Source organism: Primulina tabacum, chromosome 13 (assembly GCF_025594145.1).
Source record: "Primulina tabacum isolate GXHZ01 chromosome 13, ASM2559414v2, whole genome shotgun sequence".
NCBI lineage: Eukaryota > Viridiplantae > Streptophyta > Magnoliopsida > Lamiales > Gesneriaceae > Primulina > Primulina tabacum.
This window is the reverse complement of record NC_134562.1, coordinates 5,923,386-5,940,065: the sequence shown is the minus strand read 5'-3', so window position 1 is coordinate 5,940,065 and position 16,680 is coordinate 5,923,386. Positions and strand designations below refer to the sequence as shown.

At 35.6% G+C, this 16,680-nt stretch overlaps 1 protein-coding gene across 1 annotated transcript in view; it reads left to right on the top strand.

Moving 5' to 3' along the window:
* The window catches only part of LOC142522173 (THO complex subunit 2), a 31,175-nt gene extending 17,916 nt beyond the window's left edge, over positions 1-13,259 (top strand). The window contains exons 20-34 of the mRNA XM_075625326.1: positions 781-877; positions 961-1,089; positions 3,480-3,583; positions 3,750-3,930; positions 4,104-4,285; positions 4,428-5,034; positions 5,186-5,290; positions 6,200-6,355; positions 6,453-6,533; positions 8,088-8,304; positions 8,417-8,523; positions 9,583-9,694; positions 9,783-10,762; positions 12,147-12,439; positions 12,595-13,259. Coding sequence (XP_075481441.1) covers positions 781-877; positions 961-1,089; positions 3,480-3,583; positions 3,750-3,930; positions 4,104-4,285; positions 4,428-5,034; positions 5,186-5,290; positions 6,200-6,355; positions 6,453-6,533; positions 8,088-8,304; positions 8,417-8,523; positions 9,583-9,694; positions 9,783-10,762; positions 12,147-12,439; positions 12,595-12,664 — 3,421 coding nt within the window. The 3' untranslated portion in view covers positions 12,665-13,259. The remainder of the gene's footprint in view (positions 1-780; positions 878-960; positions 1,090-3,479; positions 3,584-3,749; positions 3,931-4,103; positions 4,286-4,427; positions 5,035-5,185; positions 5,291-6,199; positions 6,356-6,452; positions 6,534-8,087; positions 8,305-8,416; positions 8,524-9,582; positions 9,695-9,782; positions 10,763-12,146; positions 12,440-12,594) is intronic.
* Positions 13,260-16,680: the final 3,421 nt, after the last annotated feature.

Sequence of the window (16,680 nt, the reverse complement as noted above, 5' to 3'; positions counted from 1 at the left end):
TCTGGAATATATAATACGTAGTCTGTACAATGAAATATTACTAGAAAGAAGCATACTGGTCGTGAAATCTTGGGTTGCTGTATAGGTTATAGTTGATGTTGACCGTACATGCAGATGATGTATTCAAGTGGTATTTCCATTTAGATGTTTAATTTTGCCATTATACTGTGTTATTGGAAGTAATCTTATTGGATGATAATATGATATATGGTTTGGTTTTGGATATCATAACATATATATAATAAAAGGTGAAATCCTTTGGTTGAAACCTACAGAGGAGATAATTGAAATAATCTGATACATCAATTTAATCGTCAATACCAGAAAAGTCCTCTTTTGGACCAACTTATTTTGCTTAAAGTTTTGGTCATAATGATTTTTTTTAATAAGTCAAACATGTCAAATTTTGAGCTGTGCTTTAAATAAATCAAAAGTTGTAATGTTAGAATTTTTTTCGAATAGGGAATGCTCCAATGTGAAATAAAAAAAAACTTATAAAAGTTGCAACATCTTTGTCTTTTCAGATTAAAGTTTAAGAGAAAATGAAGTACAGACACACAATACCACTTTGATTTAGTAAGCATTAAAATTTGGTCAACCTAGTCGGCATCTAAACTTTTATTATGTTTGTTTTGGTGAAGTTTACAAATCCTTTCGGAATTCCTGCTGCTAAATAATTTTCTTATAAGCTAACGTGCAATCAAAGTTACAGTTTTGGTCAACTATTCCTGAGTTTCAGTTGATTATGCTTGGGATCATGACATGTTATCCTGTTTCTAGGTGTAAAAAATATCCATCAATGGAACTCAGGGGTCTTTTTCAGTATCTTGTAAATCAGTTGAAAAAGGGACATGGAATTGAGCTCGTTCTCCTTCAGGTTGTTTCCACCCGAGTATATTGTTAGTTTCTGCACTTCTACTTCTAAATGTTTGTGTTTGAAATTTTGTGGGTCCTCTTTAGGAGCTGATACAGCAGATGGCGAATGTCCAGTATACAGAAAATATGACAGAAGAACAATTGGATGCCATGGCTGGAAGTGACACTCTCCGATATCAGGCCACTTCATTTGGCATTACCAGAAACAACAAGGTACTTTATTTTGTGCTCGCTTGAAAAAAATAGGAGTAAGCTTTAGTAGAATCAATTAACATGTTTGTTTTTTTAGTGCTCCTTGATAAAAATAAAACTGGTAAAATACTGTGCAAGAATATCAATTGCTTTTTTCTTCATTCATGTCGTTACAAGTAGTTGTTAAAGGTGCAAGTCGCACCAACACACAAAGGGATCCTGGAGCCTGAGACGCAAGTTAACGAAGCAAGACGCACTTTTACTTTTTTAATATATATATATATATATATATAGTTGATTGAGGAATTTTTATAGTATGATTAATGAACTTTTGTTTTGACTGCTTAATTTTTGAGTTCTAGAATTAAGCAGTCAAAACAAAAGTTCATTAATCATACTATAAAAATTCCTCGATCATCTAACATTGACTCGTCACAATCCCCATAACTTTCGGACTTGTATTCTTCTTTCATCAGTTTCATGATCAATGTCCATTTCTTCTTCCTCATCGTCCAAAATACGGGAAATAATTCTTTTTCTGGTTGTTTTGGACATAGATGCACTTGCCTCATCTGAAGAAGACGATACACGAGACCTAAAATCGTAAAAATGTTCATCAACCCCGGAAGCATGAGCAACATCACCTCGTGTCAAGCTATCATCCCCAAAAACTAGATTATTTTCCTCATCATTGTCCAATCCTTCCATCAATCATTCATTGCTATCATCAATATCATTCAATGAAATATGATCAATTTTGTTTCGCAAATTATATCGATGTCTTAATGCTCTGTTGTATTTGATACATGCAAGATCATTCAGACGTTTTTGCGCCAACCTATTTCTTCTTTTTGAATGAAATTGTAAAATTTTTAAAAGAAAACTTTTATGAATTGTTCATATTATATCAAGTTATCAACTATCAAATATTAAATACTTGCATGCTCAAACAAACTCCAGTTTCGTTCACAACCAGATGCGCTGCAAGTGAGGTTGAGAATTCTGTATGTATAACAAAATAACAACATTAGTTAACTAACAATGAAGAAAATGAAAACAATCAAAACAATAACAACAATGTTGAAAGAGCTCATCTTCAAAAATTTTACTGTCAACATTAGATGAAGATGATCAATTAGGCATATATTACATGTTGAAAATTGAAATAAATCTTTAATCACTCAAACAAATAATAGATGATAATTATTGAAATCATCATTATATCAAATTAGATTAATGCTATTTAATTAAATAATCTTAAAAAAAACCGGGTTACCTTGTGAAAAAATAGAAGTTGGCATTTCACTAAGTAGCTGTCTTCTCTTCACTGCTCGGCTGCTCCAGTTATCGTCTCTCTAGGGTAAGTTTCATCCTTTCACATTTTTATGTTTAAGACCTAATGGGCTTTGATTTGGGGCCCAAAAAAAAAAAAACAGAAGCTTTCTCAGAAATCGACTTCCGTGTTATTTTATTTACGCTTGTGGGCGTCTTTGTGAAAACCGTGCCTGGGTTCAATCCCAGGCGCGGAGGCTGAGCCTGGTGGCGACTCGCACTTAAGGCGTGAGTCGGTCGCCTTTTACTTTGAAGGAATGGTTAAGAATCGATGATTGGAATCCGGAAAATACCTGTCCCGCTGAAGGTGTCACATCTTCATGTGGAAGTGGCTCGGTTTTGACTGGTGGATCATAATCTGATGAAAACAGCCCCTCAATATCCCCTAGCACTCCTGTGTGACCTGAGTCATCTGAATTTTCAGAAACAAGGCTTGCTGTGTCGGATGATACGGATTCTACCTCTAGCAAGTCATCTTGTGAATCATTGAAAAAACTTTCTTCTTTGTCTTCCAAGTCTACTTCTCCCATCTTACTAGCTTCCTCAAGATTCAAGATTTCTGCATGTGGCAATCCGCCTTTGTGAATGTCAAACTTAACAGCAGGAGTGTCTTTATTCAGTCTTCGAGCGTAAATTTTCCCATATGAAGGCATTTGTGGCTTGTCACTCTCTTTATCAACCCTCTTGTCTTGCTCCTCGGCTCCTATATTATTCATGGATTGAACAGGTGAGCTGCTAAATCTTGTGACTTCCTTTGGACTGATCTTCGTCAGAATTTTAAGTGCCTTTCCCCCCCGATGTAGTTGTTGACAACTCACTCTTTTCTGCTGGGCCTTTAAGCATTGTATCCAAGAACTTTGGACCAAGTCTTATACTATGATGATAATGGGTTTAGTTGAAATCATTGATTCTAATTACTTCGTTTAGTTCTCTCTATTTGTTCTTTCTCACTTAGATGATGTCTGTCAATATGCATTCTCTATCAAGCTGTATGTGACTTGCTATTGCAAAGTATCAAATGTAGTGGTTTGATAACCCAGAAACTTTGCTAGAGTTTTAAGGTGTTTTATTTTCTTCAGGCTTTGATCAAGTCCACTAACAGGCTTAGAGATGCTTTGCTTCCGAAGGAGGAAAACAAATTGGCGATTCCTCTTTTGCTACTCATTGCCCAGCATCGTTCTGTGTATGCTCCGTGGCTGTTGAAATCAGTGTTTTTTTTACCAGATTTGAGATTTTAATTGACAGAAGTTTACAGTGGGTGGTCCAAATTATGTGATTTTTGCGAGCAACCTCTTTTAAATTTTCAGTAAACATTTGTAAAGTCTATCTAACGTGCATTCATTATGTAGGGTTGTCATAAAAGCAGATGTGCCGTACATCAAAATGGTCTGTGAACAGTTTGACAGATGTCACGGGACCCTCCTTCAGTATGTGGAATTTCTTTGTTGTGCGGTGACTCCTGCATCAAGTTATGCTTTGCTGATTCCCACTCTTGATGAACTTGTACATAAATATCATCTCGATCCTGAGGTCCTAATCTCTCTTGTTCGAACCTTTCATTTTTTTTTCTTTTTTGCTTCCTTTTATATTTATGTTTGGTTGGATCTTTCTAGTTTCATAATCCCAAACAACAATGGTATACACTGCAAGCCAGGTAATGTATCTAATAGTTGCTGAATAACGTCCCTTGTATTTCTGTTTAGGTGGCCTTTTTGGTATATCGACCGGTGATGAGACTCTTTAGATGTCAAAATACTTCCAGCTCCTTCTGGCCATTAGACTGTAATGAAGCAGTGAACCCTGCTACTGCAGAAAAGGAGTCTGAGGCCTCAGATTTATCCACCAAATTGGTTCTAGATCTTGGATCTTGTCTCAAGACTTTCTCGTAATACTTATTGCCTTGCCATTCCTTCTATTATTCACTATTTAATTAGTTTGCGAAATATTTATCTGCAATGAACTCTATGCAGCACCCGATGTAGCACTCAGTCTCTTCTCTAACTGCTTGCCCATTAATTACCATGCAGATGGTTTAATCTTCTTGAAACTATCAGAACAATGTTGCCCTCAAAAGCGTGGAATAGCTTGTCTCCTGATTTGTATGCGACATTTTGGGGTCTCACTCTCTATGATCTCCATGTACCCAGAAATCGTTATGAATCTGAAATTACAAAGCAGCATGCTGCTCTTAAAGCTCTCGAAGAACTTTCTGATAATTCCAGTTCTGCAATTGCTAAAAGGAAGAAAGATAAAGAAAGAATCCAGGAGTCTCTAGATCGATTGATTATGGAGCTCCAGAAGCATGAAGAACATGTTAAATCTGTACATCGAAGGCTTGCTCACGAAAAGGATACATGGTTGAGTTCTTGCCCCGATACTTTAAAAATCAACATGGAATTTCTGCAGCGCTGTGTTTTTCCCCGTTGTACTTTCAGTATGCCCGATGCTGTATATTGCGCAATTTTCGTAAATACGCTCCATTCCTTGGGAACACCGTTCTTCAACACAGTTAACCATATAGACGTGCTGATCTGTAAAACCTTACAACCAATGATATGCTGCTGCACTGAGTTTGAAGTGGCTCGACTTGGAAGGTTTCTATTTGAGACACTGAAAACTGCTTATCATTGGAAGGTGAGAATTTTCAAGTGGTGTTTTTAGCGACAGTTCCATAACTTTCCATGCTATTGTTTTATTAGATAATATCACTTTTTTTTTTCTCTTTTAGATCTTTCCCCCTGTTTTACATGAACTTGATTTTACAAATTGTACCTTTGTTTTATAGAGTGATGAAACAGTTTATGAAAGAGAATGTGGAAACATGCCAGGATTTGCTGTTTATTACAGATATCCAAACAGCCAACGTGTCACATATGGTCAATTTATCAAGGTAAGTTAATGGACGCAATTATCTTTATCATGTTTCCAAAATTTTATTCATAGACTACAAACGCATTGAGTAGATCCATCACAAATAGAGCTTAAATTTTTATCATAAACCTTACATCTTTGCGGGTAGGTGTGGACTTTGTAATTTTATAAATGCAAGGGCCGTTCTTGTAAACTACACACCATGATCATCTTTTATTTTTCAACTACCAAATTCATACACAAATTCTTCTACTCCACCTACTACCATCTCTTTGGACAATCACTACCCCACCATGTAAAGATAACAAACATTCTGTCGATAGGTGGGGCATATTTATGAACAATCAATTGATTTGGGTGCGGGCATGTTAGTGAGAAAAGCAGATGGGAAGGAAAGAGCACGAATATGCAAAAATAGCAACATGATATCTCACTGGTAGATATAATTGATGATGACAATACAAAAGCACTGGCCTCTGGTAGCTTTCAAAGATATAGTGGGCATTGGAATATTTCGTGAGGTCCATGTTGATTGGATTAACATATGTTATTCCTAATATGATGCAATATATACTTCATTTATGCTCCAAACATGATTTAGGCTCCATCTCGGGCTCAAAACCCTTTACCTCACTTGTTTATTCAATTGTGTTTCACCTCATGTTTTTCTCAAAAAATTCATATTTTTCCGATCGAACATAATTCATCAATCATGACCTATAACATCTGCTTGAAAAACGACAGAACACCATATTAAAATATTCTTCTCTGCTTATTCGATTCCTCTTCCCTTCAAAAACTTGTGTAAGTGATGTGATTGGCGGACCAGGTATAGCATAAGTTGTCCTCCTTTCTGGGATATCTATCCGTAATTTTATAGCTATAGTTTCCCAGTTTCTTATTTGGTAATTGCTCTCTATTCTTGAAGGTGCACTGGAAGTGGAGCCAGAGGATCACTAGACTACTTATTCAGTGCTTGGAATCGACAGAGTACATGGAGATTCGCAATTCTCTTATTATGTTAACTAAAATATCATGCGTTTTTCCCGTTACTCGGAAGAGTGGTATCAACCTTGAAAAGCGGGTAACATGTTTGAATGGAAAAAAAATATCTGGATCGACTTATTGTTGGATTTGCTTTTAGTTTTCACAAATTGCTTATTCCATTTCCCGTTGCACAGGTGGCTAAAATTAAAAATGATGACAGAGAGGATCTCAAAGTTTTGGCTACTGGTGTTTCTGCAGCTTTGGCTGCTAGAAAGGTAACTGTGAAATGAAAGTTCTTTTCATCCTTTTTAAGAAATCAGTTACCTTAGTGGTGTTAAGTGAGGATTTCTGTTACTTGTAGCCAGTGTTCTAAATGGCGGTCGAGGCGGCTGCCTAGGCACCACCTAGGCGGTAGGCGGCCCTCGACCGCACCGCCTATGCTTGAGGTGGGTGTTTTAGGCGGCCAAAGCTATACGGCGTTGAGGAGGCGAGTCGAGGCGGTGAGCACGCGAGCGAGGCGGGCAGTCAAGATTTTTAAGTTGTAGTCAACAATTTCAAAAATCTAGTCAAAGCCTACTAATTTTAAATTTCAAAACCCTAGCACACCCAACTTTTTTTTTTACTTTTGGTTTTCACTCTCAAGTCTCAACCACTAAGCCCACCACACACTGTCTGTCGCCCGCCGCCCGCATATGTAGATATAGTAGATGGTGCATATGTAGATGATTTGGAAGATTAATTATGTTTAGTCTAGTACTTGTTCTAATGATGAATAATGGATTGAAACTTTGAAATTTAAACTTAGTTTTTTTGTAAAAGTAATTATATTACTTTGTTAGCATAATAACATTAATATGATGATGAATCTTTATTAATTATCTTATTAGTTTGCATGTATATATTTATTTGCACATTATGTAGATGATATTATATTGTATGAAGCTTTTTTGTGCTTAAAAATTATTTAGTTACACATCTTACATAAAAAATGATGACTATTTGTGATTATATTGCATGATTATAAATGATTATCTATAAAAAATTATTTAAAAAAATTCAACCGCCTAGGCACCGCTTGGGCACCGCCTAGGCGGCCGAGGCGGTAGGCAGTCACCGACCGCCCCGCCACCGCCTCCCGCCATTTACAACCTTGCTTGTAGCAGAAATGTTTGAAGATAGTTTTGATTTTTCTTTTTAAGTATGTTTGATAAGGAATCATGGAAGTTGATGTGACAATTTTCTGTATCAGTTACCTTAGTGGTGTTAAGTGAGGATTTCTGTTACTTGTAGCAGAAATGTTTGAAGATAGTTTTGATTTTTCTTTTTAAGTATGTTTGATAAGGAATCATGGAAGTTGATGTGACAATTTTCTGTTATTAGATGTGTGTTCGTGAAGGTTTTAGAAAGTGTTTATATACTTCACAAATGTAGAATATTTTTGTGGGAACACATGTAATATTAATAATTTAATGATAATGAGAGCAAATTGAGACTGAAAGTGGCTGAAAGATAATTTTGAAAGCTAATTAGAGCGAGCTGCTTCTAGGCTTGACTTTGGGGTTACGGAAATTTTTACTTAAAAGCAGTCACTGTCATCAAAGACAAGTAGTTGCAAATGGTTTTTGTTTGCTCTGTGGAAATCCACGTCACAACTGTCATGTAGATTGCAACTTTATTAAGATTAGATGATTTAATTATATATTTCAGGTCTAATAGTTGCCATCTGGATTTAGTCCGTAATTGTATTGTGTGGATATTTTTGTATGAAATGATTAATTTATTATATAGACCAAGCAACTTGTTTAATCTACCATATTTTTTATTGGCAGCCTTCATGGGTGACAGATGAAGAATTTGGCATGGGTTATCTGGACATAAAGCCTGCTCCAGCACCTGCTCCCAAGCTTTTATCGGGTAATGCTACAACTGTGCAAAATGGTACTGGAAACCTTTCTCAGATCGAGCAAATTGGGGGTAGAGCAGTTTCTGCAGGAAGCTTACATTTAGATTCTGGCAATTCCACCAAAGACTCGAGAAGACCCGATGGTAAGAAAGAAAGAACAGAAAGTACCTTGTTGAAATCTGAGCTGCAGCATTTGAAAATTGAATGTTTTTCAATGGTTCTGATCAATCTTCTGTGTCGTCAATGGTTCACAAGCTGGAACATCGAACACAGTTGACGTTCTAAAACAGGTGGAAGAATCTGCAAGTAAACATTTCGAAGAAGCCGCAAAAGTTAATACCAAGTCTTCAATTGATACTGAGGTATGGAATTAATATATTTTTATTTTGAACTATGAATGAGAATACGAGCTGAATTTTCTGAGTTCTGATTATATTTGTTGTTTGTAATTACAAATTTTGTTTGATTGCTTAAGTGCATTTAACATATCCTTAACTGGATATTCAGAATTTAAAAAATATGGTGGTTGTGACAATCAAATTTGCAGTCCTTTTTATGCCATGACAGTCTTTGTTTCTATTCTGCTGTGGTGAGTTGGAGTTATGCTTGATAGTTGATACTGAAATTAAATTAATTGCAGCATCTATTAACAATTACGGGGTATTTTTTAGGTAAGAAATATTTTTGGAAAGGTGTGAAAAGAGTATTTAGAATCCATCCGTTGCTTCGTTTGGCTCTTTAATCGGTTATTTTTTATTTTTTTTTAGTTTTTGGCTGACATTCTTGGAGTCTGAACCTGATAGTATTGGTGAGGTAACTAGCCACAGTCTGGTTCGCAAAAATTTCAAGTTGGAGTTGACATTGATCAGTTTTGCGTACTCTGTAAAAATCTATTTTAACAATGGTATAATTATCATTTTATCCTCTGAAATTTTAGTGTCATCAGGTCCACTGCACTCTGTTTTATTAACTTCGGTTCAATTTGGATACAAAAGCTTTAGTATTAGGATTCAGTAGTAAAATGGAAAAAGCTTTTTTAATTATGTATGGAGAAACTGAAGGTGGATCCCCAAAAACCACATCGTTAGGCTTCTGGAAGAGTGCTTTCTTGAGCATTATTCTAAAGCAGTCTTTGCATTCAAATACCATCATTTTAAAAAAGGCTTTCTTTTAAAAGAAAAAAGTGACTTTTTTGTCAAAAAAATATATTTTTAAAGTGATCTTTTGAAAATGTGATTTTAATTAGATAAGTTTTATATCCGAACACACTCTTAGTATATTATCCATGTTATCATGGATGACGAAGTCACATTTATTATTACTGAATTTATCTTCATAATAGATGCATCTTTTGTCTTGCCTCAATTTATTTTCTCAAACCTGTAAAGCTGAACATTTTGGAATGTTTTCGTGCAATGTAGGTTCGGCCTTTGGTAAAAAGATCTGCAACAGCAGGATCTCTTGGAAAGCAAACAAAGCATGATCTTACCAAAGATGATGGTAGATCTGGAAAAGTTGTTGGCAAAACTTCAGGTTCTTCCTCTGATGCTAAAATTCATTCACTTATCCCATTCATGGCAGGCACGTTGTGGATTGCTGATTTTTTTTCATGAAATTTCAGGAAATGCAAGCATGAGTGTTGCTTCAGCTAAAGGAACAAACTTGTCTACACGATCTTCTGATCCTAACACCGAAACAAAACCAGATATTGTGAATTCCAAGTTATCTGATTCAAGGGTTTCTGGTGCAAAGGATGATGATACTGAATCTACAGAAGTGAACAAACAGCCTATGTCTTGGTCTATTCACTCTCCCAGGCAGGAAAATAATGTGAAGTCTGAGAAACCGCTGAAGAGACTCAGTCCAGCCGGAGAGCCTGACAGGCTAAATAAACGTCGGAAAGGGGAAAGTGATATGAGAGACTTAGATGGGAGTGACATTAGAATATTTGAGAAAGAGAGGGCAAGTGATGCACGATCTGCTGATAAACTTCAACCAATAACTTTTGAAAAGGTAGTCCCCGATGAACTTAGCATTAGCAGGGTCATGGATAAACCTGTGGATAGGTCAAAAGATAAGAGTAGTGAAAGATACGATAGGGATTACAAGGATCGGTTGGAGCGTCCTGAAAAGTCACGTGGTGATGATTTGTTGTCTGAAAAATTGAGAGACAGGTCATTGGAAAAGCATGGAAGAGAACGATCCCTTGAAAAAGTCCAAGAGAAAGGTACTGATAGGAATTTTGATAGGCTAGGTAAGGATGATAAAAATAAAGATGAAAGAAGCAAAGTGCGGTACAGTGAAGCATCTGCAGATAAATCACATGTAGATGATAAATTTCTTGGCCAAAGCTTGCCTCCACCACCACCTCTACCTCCACACGTCATCCCCCATTCAGTTAATGCCAGTAGGAAGGATGAAGATGCTGATAGACGATTTGGAAATGCCAGACATCCACAAAAGCTTTCTCCTAGGCATGAAGAGAGAGAACGCAGAAGATCTGAAGAGAATACTTTATTATTGCTAGATGATTCAAAACGGCGAAGAGAAGATGAATTTCGAGATAGAAAACGTGATGAAAGGGATGCATCAACTATCAAGGTAGCTGAATGCGTTGGTTTTACTATTATCTCTCTGCCTTTTTATGATAAACTTAATTGGCAAGCCTGGCCAGTTGCTTTTATGCACATTCTTTTCTTGCTTGATTTATTGACTCCTTATTTGTATGTATGGCTAAAGCTGCTTGCTGTCAACCAATCTTCCTTGTTCTCTTTATATCCTTGAGTGCATCCGCATGCTCAGTAAAATTTGAGATCTAGATTGGTAGTAGCATGCAACTCATGGGCTATATGCGCAGGTGCGAATATGTCATGTCAAGCTAAGGTATTCTTTTGCTCAAGCTCAAATCTGTAAAACTCGAAAACCAATCGATGTCAATTTTGAGATGAGGACTTGACAAGTTCAATTTTTTGAACACTATAGAGCTCGATTGCTAAAATTAATTTGAGTGATTTCACATTGTAATGGCTACATTATAAGTCGAGCTTGAGTTTCTCGACTGTATAACTATAGTGAAAATTATTTGAGCTCGTCTCAAGCAAAATATCTTAGCTTAATCAAAATCAATGGTGGGATTAGCTTTGAGTTAACCATATGCGAGCTTCTCATGAGTGAATCAAGTTTTAGGCAACTCTACTTGTGAGTGAGCAGCTCGATACACTTCCGCTAGGTCAATGGCACTAACAGTACAATGTAGGGATTGACCAGTGGTTGAGGCTTTCGTCAACCTTGGTCAATGCTCGTCTTGTCAGTCTTTTTAGGGTTTGCTATTCATACAAGATATTTTATACAATCCCTTGGAGCTTTATCTGTTGGTGCATCTGGTTTGGAGAAAACATGACAAAATAGCATTTTAAGGAGTGGGAAGTGAGGATGCTGTTGTGGAAGATTTTAGAACAATTTACCGTAATTCTTTGAGTCTAGAGCTGCTTACCTATCTTTCCAGATTTGTGAATGTTGTTGAAGAGACATCTTTGGCTTCAATGTTTCATTAGAGTCCCTTTGTATTTAAGTTACAAATGATTTATATGACAATTCTTTTAGGAGAAATGCATTCAGATTTAATGCAGACCACAAGTAAAAAGGTTGATGGAATGGTAATTATTATTAGCATTGATGACTTTTATGCTGGTTCAGCCTAGCCGTTGGACCTATTTCCCAATGTTAACAGTAAGTTTGTCGTCGAAGGTGTTCACAGGTGCATTATAAGAGGAAAAGGACTTCATATTTTTTGGTTTTTGTTGGAAGCATAAAGCGAACCTGTGGAAAAAAATAAAATTGATGTCATCCTTTGCATACTATTTCAAAGTGTGTTTTCCTTGCAAGTTTACTAAAATCTGAGGGGTATGACGGGTAATCATTCTTTATATGTTGTAGTTGCATTGGATACACATACTTTTCTAACCGACCATGATTTCCTTCGTAGGTGGAGGATAGGGAGAGGGATAAAACGAACATTAACAAGGATGATGTGAACTCAACTTCTAAGAGGCGTAAACTCAAACGAGAGCACATTTTGTCAGAGCCTGGAGAATTTTTACCGGCTCTGGCACCAGCACCACCACCTCTGTCAATTAATCTGTCAGAGTCACATGATGGAAGAGAGCGAGGTGATCATAAGGGCATAATGGTCCAACGCCCGGGTTATATAGATGAGTCGGGCATGAGGATACATGGCAAAGAAGCAGTCAACAAGACAACAAGGCGTGATGTCGATCTGTATCCTTGGAAAATCGTGCTTTCATTATCTATCCATTTATCTCAATCTTGTAATTTTCTTCTGCATTTTTTGCATCGTCCCTCAAAAAATTTAGTGGTGTTGTCATATGAGTATTGATATTATTGTTATGCTGCATCCTTAACTATTGCTTTAGAATGTACGACAGAGATTGGGATGATGACAAGAGGCAGAGAGTCGAACCAAAGAGAAGACATCGCAAGTAAAAGAGAGAATTATATATCAGAGTGGTTACTTGTCAGTTGACAACAAAATTATCCGAAGAAAATCTCTTCTGGAGTCTGCTTGATACCGATATCTGCTCTGCACCCTTTCATGAAATTTGTCCAGTTTATTCGCTGCTGATTTGGTCTCCGCTCGTAGTTCCTCCACATTGTTAATCGCTATCGAGCTTGTACTTTGATCTATTCACTCTGCAACTCCCTTTTGATGCTCTATGTTCAGTGTCTGCGACAAATTGCCTCGACTCTTAGTTCCTGCACATTGTTCATTGTTATCGAGATTGTAGTTTGATTTTTCCTTGGCATATTTGAGGAATAATATGTTTCTTTGAAAAAATGTATTCTCGATTGAAAACTTATTTCGTGTGTAAAAAGCAAATTGGAGAGATTGTAGCGATGTACATACACTGGTCAAGAGCAAGAAAAAATCCTGTAGAATTTGAACTTGGAGCCTTGTGGCATTTTCACAATTCTGGGTCATATATGAGTTTTAAGAAAGTCGGGTGGTAGATAATTTTTTATTTATTTCCACCCGTTTTGCAGAAAAATGATTAAATGTTTTGCCTGTATAGATTTTTTTAACAGTTTACGGTCCCTTTCAAATCCATTTATCAGAACAAGGTAAGGTGGTAGAATTTGTAAAAAATAATGTGATTAAAAGCGTGAGAATTTCTTTTAATATTAAAAAAACCAAAATTTTGCGTGTTTTGAAAGGCATGAAATTTGACTCCCACGCCCTAGTGTACATGGCATACACCCCACCCTTTTCTCGCACCTGTTTTTTGTTTTTAGGTCTTTTATGAAACGGTCTCACGAATCTTTATACGTGAGACAAGTCAATCTTTTCGATATTCATAATAAAAAGTAATATTTTTTCATGGATGACCCAAATAATAGATCAGTCTCATAAAATACGATCTGTGAGATCATCTCACACTAATTTTTGCTTTTTGTTTTTAAAGTTTCTTTAATGTATTGCCCCTTTATTAATGACAAATACAGCTTGCGGGGCATTTATGTTATCATCGTTGCTGTTTCTGACAATTAAGATAAACCAAATTAGTAAAAAAAAATAGCATTTCAAAAATACTAAAACAATAACTCGTTAATATTTTTACCTATCTTACATATTATTTCTCCATTTAAAAGTTTTATTGGTCAAAGATAATTTACCCTTTTTATTAACATAAATTATCTGATTCTAATTTTTAATGTTTTCCCAATTATAGTTTAGAAATTTTAACAATTATTTAGAAGAAACAATTTTTTTTAATAAGTGACAAATTTGAATGGATTTTTTTTTACCCATTCGGAGCTGAATATGAGACAGGCGTCATAGACGTAGGATAAATTTATTGAAAAATTTTGATTGTGAAATATAATATCTGTTGGGAAGGATGAATCAAGTCAGTCACATATGCATTAAGCCAGAAGTGTTAGGATGTCATGATAGTATCTATTCATGTAAGTTAGAATTATGATGAATTGTGTACATGTGGATTGGCTTTTCAGAAGAAAGACAATTATTTTATAGGTTTCAGCATTACATTTGAACCGCAAATTATTGCTGAAATCAACGAGGTTTAAAAGGCAAATCCACAAATTTAGAAATCGAAAGAGTTGGTTTAATCAAGTAATCAAGATGAATACATTGTCTCGTTAGATGGTTGTTTACGAATGAGTAACATGTTAATGATACTAAATGTGACATGATTGAGGGAAACATTGCTTCAAAAGGCGCATTGCAGTTGCCACAGTGATCATCCTATAACTGTAGGATGTACCACATATTGAAGTCATAATTATGGTGGAATGTGATGAAAATATATATTTTTGAATATGTGGCGAGATCTTTGACATGCTAGTAGGTGAAAGCTGAAAAGATGAAACCTAATGGTATGATGTAGAGAACTAGAAAAATATTGAAATAGATTTCGTGACTCACTCGCCCATGTGGAACAAGGGTTGTGACGTTATCTGGGTGGTAGTAAATAGATTGTCCAAATCAGTTCACGTAAGTGTCACTGGAAATGGATTGACGGTCTTGGACACTTTCAAGAAGACTTGTTTCTGATTGAGATCTTAGATTTAATTCCATGATTTGGAGCAGTATTTAGACTGCATTTGGATACTAAGTTGGTAATGTGTATGTTAGGATCTGTTGATGATGATGTGTTTAGAAAGAGGGGTTGAATAAACACTCGGTTTTTGTAATCTTTTCGGGTATAAATAAGTTCTTTAAAGAATTGATTTAGAAATCTTGTGTGTCAATATCAATCAGTTAACTAATGATTGTAGTGCAGAAATAAACTGAAAGATAGATTGAATATATTTGGATAAGGTATTGAAAACCGAATGAATAGGATAATGACATAGAGAATTTCATAGATGATGTTCGGTTATTGTTTTCGTAACCTTTCTTCAACTGAACTCATCAGCAATAAACAGTTTTCGATTCCAACGGTCATATTGAATGCATTTAATGATTAATATCCATTGAATCGTCTTCTAGTCAATGTAGACGACTTTTTCTAACAGTAGTGTGATGTATCAGACTTGCTCTGTTTCATCTGTTCTGCTTTGGTAATGGACTGTCAGTTTATCTGCTGAGATTCAAATTGCAGCTGATGATGTGGCTAACTGATCAGGAGTCAAACTGGTCGACTGATCAGTTTAGCTGGACTATTTTCAGTTCTGACCGATGTCTTTCCACTTTGAACACTTAGTTGAGTTAGGTCATTTCGGTTCAGTTTTACGAAGTTTTCAGTTCTAATCTTCAATCTGTTTAACGAACTTCGAATCATCAGTTTGAAGACTTATTTATACTTATAAGAACTTTAGTCTATTTAACTTCAGTTCTTAATCCATTTAAATCCGATAAGTCTTCTTTCAGTTAAGACCTTTCAGTTGCGTCAGTTCAGTTTGTTTCTTCAGTTCTTTCACGGATTTTTTTGTCAAAATCTAAAACTCATAAATTCCAATAATTTTCCACCTTTCTAGTGTTTGACAAAACTTAGATTTCTGAACTGCTATACTCAGTTTTCTTATATTCTTTATGTTAGGATCGGTTTGAAAGTTCGAAGTGTTTAGAAGGAGGGTTGAATAAACACTATAAGATATTTGACTCTTTTTCGATAAAGGTGAATCAGTTTAGTGATAAACTGAATCCAATAATCTTGTTGTCGATATCAGTCAGTTAACTAGTTTAAGTGCGAAAATAAACCAACTGATAGATTGAATAGTCAACGTATAACTGAAACAAAGAACACAAAGATTTTATGGATGTTCGAAGACTTTAAATGCTTCTACGTCACCTCTTCTTTCACAAGGAGATGATTATCACTAAAAGACTTTGATTAAATACAGAGGCTGTAATAAACCACATCAATTTGGTCTTAAACACTGCCAAACTGAAACTCTTAGTATCTTTACAATTTATCAGTATACAACTGATTTTCTTTTCATAGGACAATTGATCTTAAGAGATCAAATACAACAATGTAATGTGCTAGTGCTTTAGCTCAGATGATAGCCTGAAAACTATGAAATATCTCTGTTAAGTGTGAGCTTTTCTGTATGAATATTGTAACTGAACTTGTATGCTTGAATTAAAAATTCACTCAGAATAATTGTGCAAAAAGTTCTTGTCTCAGCTGAACTCCTACGGCTATTTATAGGCTTTGCTTCCAACGGTAACATTGAATGCATTAAATGACTCATATATGTTGATTTGTCCTTTCTGAACGTGTCAACATTCTTCTGACAATAGTTGCAGAAGGCCCTGTAACTTCTTGCTTGAAAATTTGCGGAAAATTAAAAATTTTCTTTTTTAAAAGAACTTAAATGGCCTCATTCATAAAATCACTGGTGAATCAAGTTCAATATTTCAAAATATTGCAGCGGAAGAAAATAAAGTTTGTCAAAAATCACAATTTAAAAATATCCAACGACTGATAAAATGTTTGCGGAATAAAATAACAACTGCTGCTCTGAGGTCCTCG